This window comes from Elephantulus edwardii, unplaced genomic scaffold (genome assembly GCF_000299155.1).
Source record: "Elephantulus edwardii isolate Elephantulus edwardi_28Jun2011 unplaced genomic scaffold, EleEdw1.0 scaffold00035, whole genome shotgun sequence".
NCBI classification, from domain to species: domain Eukaryota; kingdom Metazoa; phylum Chordata; class Mammalia; order Macroscelidea; family Macroscelididae; genus Elephantulus; species Elephantulus edwardii.
In genome coordinates this window covers 9,343,906-9,355,643 of record NW_006399785.1, presented here as the reverse complement: position 1 = coordinate 9,355,643, position 11,738 = coordinate 9,343,906, and the positions used below count along the sequence as shown (strand labels likewise).

The 11,738-nt window shown below is 43.7% G+C and overlaps 1 protein-coding gene across 1 annotated transcript in view; it reads right to left on the bottom strand.

The window, feature by feature from the left end:
* LOC102858171 (40S ribosomal protein S15a-like) overlaps nt 1–10,488 on the bottom strand; it is a 50,490-nt gene extending 40,002 nt beyond the window's left edge. Inside the window, exons 1-2 of the mRNA XM_006884534.1 lie at nt 10,434–10,488; nt 9,907–10,202 (exon numbers count right to left, since the gene is read on the bottom strand). Coding sequence (XP_006884596.1) covers nt 9,907–10,202; nt 10,434–10,488 — 351 coding nt within the window. The remainder of the gene's footprint in view (nt 1–9,906; nt 10,203–10,433) is intronic.
* Nucleotides 10,489–11,738: the final 1,250 nt, after the last annotated feature.

Below are 11,738 nucleotides of genomic sequence, written 5' to 3'. Positions count from 1 at the left end.
TTCTCTCCCCCATAGACTTCAATGCCGTAAACATATTTCATCCAGTACCAAGTCAATTCTTACTCATGGTGATCTTGTGGGACAAAGAAGTCCCCCAGTCTCCAGTCCCATGGGGTGTTCTTTGTTGGGACCTCCGTGGGAGCAGATTTCAAGGTCTCTTCTCCCACAGAGCTGCTGGTGAGTTCGAACCACAGACCCCTCTATTAGCAGCTTCACCTTTAACCTTTGTGGCACCAAGGCTCTTTTAGCAGTTGATATTGTTTATGTTCTGGATATAAAGTGACAACCTGTTTAAAGAAAATTTAATTTATTCATGAGTTTCCATTCTGGTGTTTTGAGACCTCTGCTCAGAAAAGGAGAGTTTATTTTCTTTCTCATCCATTTTCTCCTTGTGGGTATATTTATTTTTTTCTCTCTCTCTCTTCACTTCAAAATATAATGTCATGTTTGGTGGTGGTGGTGTGGTTTTGGGGTGCCATGGAGTCAGCTGTGACTCATGGTGACCCCACATACTACAGAAGGAAACACTGCTCGATACTGGGGTGCTGCCACTGTGCCAATCCGTCTTGTGGATGACCTTCCTCTTCTGCGCTTTCCCAAGCATAATGCCATTCTCCCTGGACTGGCCTCTCCTGATAACCTGTCCAAAATACATGATTAAGGTTTAGACCTCTAGAAAATTATCTCATTGCACCAAGTCATAAGTTGAGGTGGCTGAAGAGCTGGGTGAGGCTAAACCTCCTCTCTAGGAGGCTAGTTGTTGTAAACAAGCATTCACGCGGGGCCTCACGTCCTGGTGCCTTTATGCACAACAGAGGGAAACTCTGCACAGCCCTGCACCGTCTCCATGATGGGTAATTGGATCATCAGGGTCTGTGGGGTTTCATTGGCTGGTTTTCCCAAAGAGGTCACCAGGTCTTTCTTCATCTTCTGTTTTAGTGTGTGGAAATGCTGTCAGGAACTGCTCAACATCGTAACACAAAGCTTCTGCTGACAGATGGATGACAATGGTAAGTGAGTCTATTTCTGTTCTCTGACACATCCGTTTATCAGTTTTCCTTCCAAGAGGTCTCCAATTATGACATTTGGGGAAGCAGGCATTGCCTTGCATGCATCTCTCCATTCCTTTTAGGTTTTTAGTTTGCGTTTATAGAGAACTTGGATTTCCTTTCATTCATTGTTGCACAATTTCCTCCTCTGACGCCCACCCCAGTCCAACTTGCTATGCAGCTCTTATTCTGAACTGTTGCCATGCAAATAATACCCTATTACGTATTCCTTTGAAACAGTTCTTTTTCTCATTTGTTTCAATGCAATGTACATCATTTATCCCCTCTTTTCTTAGTTTGTCCCCAACCCGCATTTCAGTTTTGTTTTATAACAGTGGTGTTATGCAGTATTGGTCCTTTTATGATTGATATAGTTCACTTAGCATAATTTCCTCCAGGGTCACCCATTTCGTAATTTTATAATACTTTATGAGTTCCTTGTTTTTCAAAGCAACGTAGTTTTCCAGTGTGTGCATATACCACAGCTTCTCTATCCATTTGTTGATGGGCACTTGAGTTGTTTCCGACTCTTTGCCATTGTGAGCAAAGCAGCAATAAACATAGGTGTGAGTATATTTGTTTGGATGGCAGTTCTGATTTCTTTGACAGTAGTGGTCTGACTTCTACTTCACCACTGTGCTGTTGCAAAGAATAAACCTTGGAAAAGAACAGAGATTCATTTCCCTCCCATTGTAGGGCTGAGAATCTGTAAAAAAGTTGTACAGCTAATCCCAGGGCAGCACTTCTCTGGTGGTTCAAATCCACCAGGTAACTAACTCCTCAGGAGAAAAATAGGCAATCTCCTCCTGGGCCACGTAAGCTTTCAAACACCAGAGAACCTGCTGGATTCAAGTCACCTGCCTTTGGGACGGCAGCGCAACTTCTTACCCATTGTTGTTTTGTTGTCATTGTTGTTGTTGTGTGCTTTCAAGCTGGAACTGGTTCATAGCTGACCCCCAGTGAGTTTTCATAGACAGTTAATCACAAGGGAGGATTTTCTCATCATCCTCTGTCGAAACAGCTCATGGATTCAAACCACATGCCTTCAGGATTACAGCGCAGCTTCTTACCTCTAGGCCACCAAAGTTATTAGGCCACTAGAACTCAAAAGCAATAATGTTGTTGTTGTTGTTGTTGTTGTGTACTGTTGAGGCTGAACAACTCAGAAGGACCATCACTGGACTTTTAGAACCTATAGAATGTATAAGAGAAGATGTTCTCGCTTGAAACAGTTGGTACACTTGAACAGACTACCTTTGAGTTTGCAGTATAACACTTTACCCACTAGACCACCAGAATGCAATAATAATAATAATGTTGTTGTTGTTGTTGTTGTTGTTGTTGTTGTGTGATTTTGAGTCGACCATGAATTGTAGAGATCCTATGCACAATAGCTCTGAACTCTGCTCTATCCTAAACCGATCTCTCTGTCTCTAACACACCTACTCCCATTACCTCAGTTACTGTGTCAATCTTTCTTGTCCTCTACTGCACTGTCCCTACACCCTTCCAAGCATTACATCCTTCTCCAGAAGCCTGGTCCCTGCTGACTACATGCACAAAGTATGTGAGATGGAGTCTCAAAATCCTGCCTCCAGGGAGCAGCCTTGTTTCACCCTCTCTAGGACAGATCTTTTCGTTCTCTTGGTAGTCCATGGTATGTCCAATGCTTTCCTCCAGCACCACAATTCAAAGGTATCTATTCTTCTTCTGTCATCCTTGGCCATTAGCTAGCTCTCTGATGCATACTAAATACTTGTGAAGACCATAGCCTGGATTAGGAGCACCTTAGTCTCTAAACTGACATCCTTGTTCCTTGGCATGCTGGAGAGGTCCTGACAGCAGATTTTCGTAATGCAATTCATCTTTTGCTTTCCTGACTGCTGGTGCCAAGAGTGTTGATTGTGGAGCTGAGCAAGCTGTAACTGTTAACAACTTCAATCTCTTCTCCATCTCTAAGTAGAGCTTACTCCTAACCCACAGGTCTCAACTCTCTGGCAATTAAAACCCACCAGTAGCTCTGTGAGAGAAAGATGGATAATATTCACTTTTGCAAATTTACAGTCTCAAAAACTTGCTAGAGAGACAGTTGCAACTTTATAACAATGAGAGAGAGAAATCACTTACAATAATGAATGTATTCTCACTATAGCCCAGTGGGGCAGATATCCTTAGCACCCGTTTTTAAAAGGAGGAACTAAGACACAGATAGTTAGGAACTTGAACTTGTCCAGCAGCCCAAAAGCAAGTTCCACTATTTTTTTTTAAGAAATACTCTTTTTTTAATTCATTTTAATGAAAGTTTACAGAGACTTAGGGTTTCCATTCATTCATTGTTGCACTTTTCTTCCTGCCCACCCCCTCCCCCCAATTCACTCTTCTCCTTGAAAAGCAAAAGAAAAATTATTTCATGGTTATGCAATCCCTCACTCAAAGTCCACTCCACTGTGCAGGCTTCATTTTGGACTTCTGCAATAATACCCAATCATATATCACTCCCAAACATTTCTTTCTTTCATCTAGTTTCAATGCAGTATACATCATTCCTCCCTTCTCTGTCTTTCCTCAACCTCAGTGTCAGTCCCGTTTTACAACAGTGGGCCTATGCAATATTTGTCCTTTTGTAGCTGAGATATTTCACTCAGCTTAATGTCCTCCAGGGTCACCCATTTTGCATAATATTGCATGAGTTCCTTGTTTTTCAATGCCGCATAGTATTCCATTGTGTGAATATACCACAGCTTCTCTATCCATTCGTTTGTTGATGGGCACTTGGGTTGCTTCCAGCTCTTTGCTATTGTGAACAAAGCTGCAGTATACATGGGTGTGCATATATATCTGCTTGGGTGGCAGTTATGATTTCTTTGGGGTAAATTCCCAGTAGTGGAATTGCTGGGTCAAATGGTATTTCTGTTTGCAACTTTTTGAGAAAGCACCATACAGCCTTAGCCACTCTGTCTCCCTGACCTCAGGAGTGGTACCAGATTCCTTCAGGCAAACACACTGAGGAATCAGTTTCTAAATAGTTCAAAATGTTCAAAACAGGACAGGAAGCCTCAGAAACACACCAAATGTAAATTCTAAAACCTTTCAGAACAGATCTACAGATTTGAGTGTAACTATTATATCCTATTGTTCTCTAAGGGCTCATGAGATGCTGTGCAATTAGTTTCAGGGGTTATTAATTGCTGTACAGTTGTGATTATAGATCTATACATGTTTATGTGGAGTCTCTAGATGGTGCAAACAGGTAAATGTTTGACTAGCAGTCAAAAGATTGGCAGTCCAAACTCACTAAAAGGTGTCTCAGAGGACAGTCTTGACAATATATTTTCAAAGATCATAGTATTGAAAACTCTACTGCTGAAACTTATCCAAAAACAACTATAAGAGCACATCGACAGAGTACTGCCTAAAGTCATTTAGAAGAGGGGTGGTACTAGAGATGCTATAGCTAATGTTAGATGGATCTTGGTTGAAAGCAGAGAATACCAGAGGAATGTCTGTGTTTTATTGACTATGCAAAGGTATTTGACTGTGTGGATCACAATAAACTGTGGCTAACTCTGAGAAGAATGGGAATCCCAGAACACTTATTTGGTCATGTTTACTTAAAACCTACACTTGGACCAGGAAGCAGTCATCAGAATACAGCAAGGAAATAATACATGGTTCAAAATCAAGAAGGGCGTACACCAAGGATATGTTCTATCACCATACCTTTTTCAATCTACATGCAGAACAGATTATCCAGGAGCCTGGGCTCTATGAGGAAAAATGTGACATCAGGATTGGAGGAAGACTCATCAACAATCTGGGTTATGTAGATGACACAGCCCTGCTTGCTGAAACTGAATAGGACCTGAAGTGCTTGCTGCAGAAAGTCAAGGTCTACAGCCTTCAATGTGGATTGAAGCTTAACAGAAAGAAAGCAAAGATTTTCACCACTGTGCCTATTGTCAGCATCAGGATGGATGGTGAAGAGATTGAGATTGTTCACAGCTTTAGTTTGCTTGGCTCCACAATTAAAACTTTTGGCACCAGCAGCCAGGAAATTAAAAGATGAATTGCATTGGGAGAGTCAGCTGTCAGAGACCTCTCCAAAGTACTGAAGAGCAATGATGTCATTCTGGAGACTAAGGTACGCCTGATCCAGAACATAGTCTTTGCAATTACTTACTATGTGTTAGAAAGCTGAACAATGACTAGGGATGATAAAAGAATTGATGCCTTTGAGCTGTGCTGCTGGAGAAGAGTATTGAATATATCATGAACTGCTAATGGAACAAACAGGTTCATCCTAGAGAGAGTGAGAGCAGGCTGCTCCTTAAAGGTAAGGATTCTGAAGCTTCATCTGACATACTTTAAATGTGTTGCAAGGAGGGACCAGTTTTTGGAGGAGGACATCATGCTTGGGAGGGTGGAGGGACAGTGCAAGAGAGGAAGACCCTTGGTGAGATGGATTGATTCAGTGACTGGATTAATTGAGGTAGGTGTTTCAGAGGCCATAAGATTGCACATAATAGAGCAAGGTGTAGGGATGTTGCACATAGGGTTGCTATGAGTTGCAGGCAACTCAACGGCACATAACAACAACAATGGACAAACATCTATGGGCCAAGTACTATTCCATCATATGTTTGTACCGCAACTAGTAGATATTTTGGTTGTTTTCCACATTTTGGCTATTGCAAAAAGTGCTGCAATAAATGCTGATAGACATGTGTCTATTTGAATTCCTGCTTTTATTTATGATTATGTCAGAGAATTGGGATTATTGAGATGTATGTAATTTCTAGGGAGCTTGATGTCCTTGTGGTAAAGGAGCTCTGCTGTCAACCCAAAGGCTTTGCAGTTCAAAGCCACCAACTGCTCCACTGGAGAGAGATGGGCAATCTCCTCCGGTGCAATTGTCCGCCTCCGAAAACCTGCATGGAGGTCATCTATGAGTCATCTCTGACTCAGTGGTACGTGTCAAGACGACAGCACGTAATTCTATATCCAACTTTATTGAGATGAACTGACAAACTGTATTCCACAATAGCTGTGTCATTTTACGTTCTTCCAGCAATGGATGAGGGTTGAGGCTCTTCTTAAATGGCATTTTCTTCATGAATCCGTTCTTGATCTCTCCTAAGACACAAACTGCCTCCTTTCAAGTTTTTTAAACATGTCCCCTTTTCTCTACCTCATCACTCTTAACGCCTCTTGCCTGGTCTCTACCATCACACCACAACCACCACCACACTGTCAGTCTATAAGTCCTAGGAAGGTAAGAACCAAGGAATTTTCTCAGAGCCAGCGACATAAATGGTGCAGACAGATTACCGTTAACTACAAACCTAACAGGTAGCAGTTTGAGCCTACGGAGTACCCGTAGGAGAACAGCCTGCTGGTTTATTTCCAGACCAAGAAAACGGTAAAAGCCCATTCTGAATATTATGCAAAACAGATGACCCTGGAGGACATTATGCTGAGTGAAATATCTCAGCCACAAAAGGGCAAATATTGCATAGGGCCACTGTTGTAAAACAGAACTGACCTCGGAATTGAGGGAAGACAGAAAAGCAGAGGAAGAATGATGTATACTGCATTGAAACAGATGAGGGAGAGAACAGTTTAAAAGGGATATATGATTGTGTATTACTGTCATGACAGGAGTCCAGAATGAAGACTGCACAGTGGAGTGGACTTGGGGAGAGGGATTGCATAACAATGAAAGAGTTTCTCTTTTACTTTTCAAGGAAAAAAGTAAATTGGAGTGGAGGAGGTGGGCAGGGAGAAAAGTGCAACAATGGAAACTCTAAGTCTCTGTAAACTTTCATTAAAATTAATTTTTAAATAAAAACATTTGCTCAATGGTACTGGTTTGCTTTCTTGGATTTTTTGGTTTGTTTCTCTTTGTTTGCTTGTTTCGTTATACACATAGCTTGTTGTTGTTGTTTTTGTTGATTACCTTTGAGTCGAGCACAACTCATAGCGACCCTATGAGACAAAGGCCTGAAGCCCCTCTACAACTATCGACATTTCTCAAAGTTCATAGAGTTTCCAGAGGCATGTTGTTTAGGAAGTGGATGCCACTCCTGCTGGCCACTTAATAAATTCATTGATCCACTTTATTCATGTCTTCATTTAGCTGACATTCAATAAGTATGTACTCTGTACAGTGATCATTATGGTCCCCTGCCTTCATGAGACGTAAGTCCTCCAGGGTACAAATGACTAATTGACAAAGCATTTTATTAATCAAGGAAAGAAACAAAGTATCGCTAAAGAGTACAACAAATTTTGTGACATGAGTGGAGGGGTGGCCTAATGGTAAGAAACTGTGCTGTAATCATGAAGGCACATGATTTGAATCCACCAGTTGCTCCATGGGAGAAAAATGGGCAATCTCTTCTCTCCTTAACTGCATTTGAAAACTTACTGCAGGATCAGCTATGGCTCAGTTAACCTTGAGGAGAATGGGAATCCCCAAACACTTGATTGTGCTTGTGTTTCCTACACTTGTGAAACTTGTGGACCAGGAAGCAGTCCTCAGAACAGAGCAGAGAAACACTGCATAGTTCAAAATCAGGAAGGGAGTGCATCACGGATGTGTCATGTCTCTATATGTTTTCAATCTATACGCAGAACAGATCATTCAGGAGGCTGGGCTTTATGAGGAGGAATGTGGCATCAAGATAGGAGAAAAACTTAACAACAATCTACATTATGAAGATGATACAACCTTGTTTGCTGAAACTGAGGAGGATGTGAAGTATTTGCTGCAGAAGGTTAAGGACTGTAGTCTTCAATATGGATTGAAGTTCATCATCAAGAAGACAGAGATTCTCACCACTGGACCAGCTGGCAGCACCATGATGGATGGAGAAGAGATTGAGGATGTTAACAGTTACAGCATGATTGGCTCCACAATCAACATTCTTGACACCAGCAGTCAGGAAATCAAAAGACTAATTGGATTCGGTAAATCTGCTCTCAGGGACCTCTCCAGAGTACTAAGAAGCAACTATGTCTGTCTAGAGACTAAGGTCAGCCTGATCCAGGCCATGGTCTTCACAAATACTTGCTAAACATCAGAGAGACAATGACTAAGAATGGCAGAAGAATTGATGCCTTTGAGTTGTGGTGTTTGAGAAGAGTCTTAAATATAACATGGATTTTGAAGAAAAGAAATACATCTATCTCGGAGAAGGTGAAACAAAGTTTCTCCTTGGAAGCTAGGATGTTGAAGCTCTGTCTCACATACTTTGGTCATGTGGCCAGGATAGACAGATGGTTGGAGAAGGACATCATGGTCTGAAGGGTGGAGGGACGGTACAGGAGAGGAAGACACTGGATAACATGGATTGATACAGTAACTGGAAAAAATAAGGGTTGGTGTGTCAGAGTCAGTGAGACTGACTTAGGACAGGGCAGGTTTCAAAGCTGTTGTACATAGGGTCACTATGAGCCACAGGGGACTCAATAGCACATGACGTAGATATCAGAGTTATTAAGAAGACAGAATATCTTGAGCTAAACCCTCTCCCTTCCCTCACCCCCTCCCTCACTCCCTTTTTCTCTCTTCCTCCTTCTCTCTTTCCCTCCCTCCCTCCCTCTCCCCTTCTCTTCCTCTCTATCTCCTTCACTCCCTCTCTCTCTCTTTCCTTCTCTCTCCCTCACCCCCTTTCTCTCCATCACCCCTCCCTCTCTGCCTCTCCCCATCTCTCCCTCCTCTTCACCCCCTCCCTCACCTCCTCTCTATTTCTTCTCCTCTCTCCCTCTTCTTCACCACCTCCCTCTCTCCCTCTCCCTCTCCCACACCTCTTCCCTCTCCCTTTCCTTCTCCCCCCTCCCTATCACCTTCTTCACCTCCATGTCGCCCTCTCCCCCTTCCTTTCCCTCTCTTCCCCTCCCACCTCCTTTTCCCTTTTCCTCTCCCTTACCCTTTCCCTCCCTCCATCTCTCTCCTCTGCCTGCCTTTTCTAATCCCTTGCCCCCTCCATCCCCCTCTCCCTTTCCTTCTTCTCCCTCTTTCACTCTCTCTTCTTTTCTCCCTCTCTTTTCCTCCTTGCCATCAAGTCAGAAGTGATTCACAGCTGAAGATCCATTGAGTTCCAAACTAGCTAATGAAAGAAAACCCTATAGATGTCGACCAACTAAATGTCAACCAACTGATGCCAGAGGATGAGCCCCTTGGGCTGAAAAACAAACAAATGAACAAACCAAGAAACCTCCCTACTGTCATCAAGCCTGTCTCATGTCAGATCTATTGGGCATTTGGCCAGGAGAGACCAGTCCGTGGGGAAGGACATCATGCTCAGAAGGGTGGAGGGTCAGTGCAGGAGAGGAAGGTCCTGGATGAGACAGATTGATACAGTAACCGGGATAATGGGCTGGAGCTTATTGGAGATCAGGATAGATGGTGCAGGATAGCACAAGGTTCAGATCTGTTGTCCACAGGGTTGCTACGAGTCCTGGTTTACTCAATGGTGCCTCAAACACCACCACGATGAAGTCAGTTCCAACTCAAAGGAGCCTACATCAGATCTCCCAGGCTGTCAACCTCAGTGAGAAGAGACTGTCTCGTCTTTCTCCTGTAAAGAGGCTGGTGAGTTCCAGCTGTGGACCTTTTCAATAGCAATCCAACATTTAACTCAACTACACAGAGGGGAGAAGGCATGCAAGGTGCACAGTGGTCCCCACCAGAACCTGGACGCACCACGCATCTTGGGAACAGTGCACAGTCTTCCTTCCCCATTTCATTCTGGGGTACATGGGAGTTGACTGTACAGCCACCAACAGCAAACGCAGCAGGAAGAAAAGTGCAGAGGAGCTTGAGTCAGCTGCTTCTCAGAGTCCTCCAGCTTACAGCTTGTTTGCGCAGAGCCTGGCTTTGGAACAAGGCGGAGAGAAAGGCAACACACACAAGCCGAACTCTTCGGTTCCAGCGCACGGAGCATGGAAGCTCCTGCCCGGGGCCCTCGGGGCTGACCGACAAGACCTCCTGGAGGAGGCCAGGAAGGGCGCCCGCGGCCCATAAATATTTCACTCTGGTTGCTGTAAAGTGCAGGATGAGGAAACCCTTGGCCCGCAGCTCGGCTAGTGGAGCTGGCCTGCTCACACCCTTTGCGGGCTCGGTTTTGTCGTCAATTACTGTTTCAGAAACTATTAAGAGAGGAAGAAGGTAGGGGGAGCAGAATACAAACAGAATTAACAGTAATTTATGATCTGAAAAGGGACAGCAGGGTTTTGAAATCCATCTCCATTAAGACACTTTTACGTGGCTACGCTGAATCCTCTGGGCTGGAATATGGATCCAGGAGGGAAGGGAAGTTTATAGGGTTCTCAGAGCAGGAGGGTGCGGGCTCCTTGCACTCAGAGTTCAGACCTTCAGACAGCATTCCTCAGCGGGCTCCATGGAGACCGTCTGCAGGAACTGGGCTGCATACATCCCCACGACATTGAGCTATTCAGATGTTTCTTGTTTTCTTTCTTGTTACCTGACTCTCCGCTGATTGCTGCAATGATTCCCCAAATCTGCAGTTCCCCACCACCCACTGCACCCTGAAAGGAAAGTCCACCGGGATGGTTGCCCAGGGCAACACTCTTCACTGGTTTCCACTTCTCCAAGACAAAGGTTTATCTGTCACCAAGGAGTGTTTTGTTTCATGCCATTGAACTCTGCAGAATCCATTCATGAAGTCAGAGGAAAACAAGAACACAACATGCAAATACTTGAAAAGTGAAAAACCGAACGCAAGCCACTGTTGTGGAATTGACTCTAACTCATCATGACGCTCACTGGGGTTTTTTGAGGCTGTAAATCTTTACCAGAGCGGGGAGACTGCCCAGCTTTCTCCTTTGGAGAAGTTGGTGGATTCAATCTGTTGACCTTTCCACTAGCCCAACGTTTAATTCACTACACCACCAGGGCTCCTCGAGTTGGAGGCTGCTTGAGGTGGAGTCAAGACAGAGGTGGTTGCCCTGAGGAAGACTGTTTTCCTTTCTCTTTCGTTTTTTTCTGTCTCTCCTCCTCCAGGGTGGGCAGGGGACTCTGTAGTCCACAGTCTGGTGCAAACCTGGGCTCCACTCAACACTAATACCTTAATCAAGGCTTCAGGGAAATTTTGGTGGTAAAAACAGAGATTAAAAAAAGAAAGTCCATAAACAACCTGCAGAATCTCTTAGCTAAAGAACTTTACCGAGCCAGCTGGTCTTTCTCTCTCAGATCGTTAGTGACCCCAAGTGGCCAGCTTAGAATAATGGACATTTTAAAAAAATCACTCTCACCCATCTAATCAGTATCCACACATAGCAGACACCTCTATCAGTGGTTTGTTTGTCTTTTTTTTTTTTTTAGATTGAAAATCACATGGAAGGAGACTGCCCGTCTTTCTCCCTCAGAGTAGCTAGGGGAACCGAACCGACAGAGGGACTCTGCCTTTTGTGAAGTAGCAGCAGTCCCTACACACTAAGCCACCAGAAACACCATTTTCAATGGCTTCCTACTACAGATCACTGCAGGATTTAAAAACTGTACACACACTTAGTCTATAGGCCTTTTAGTGTAAGAACCACCTTCCCTCTCTAACTTGATTTGTGCCACTATTAGAACCTCTACTCAGAATATTATTGCTTTTTAATTTTTGACTCATGTACTTTTAACTTGTTAGTTAAGTTTGTGTTTTCTAGGCTGCAACA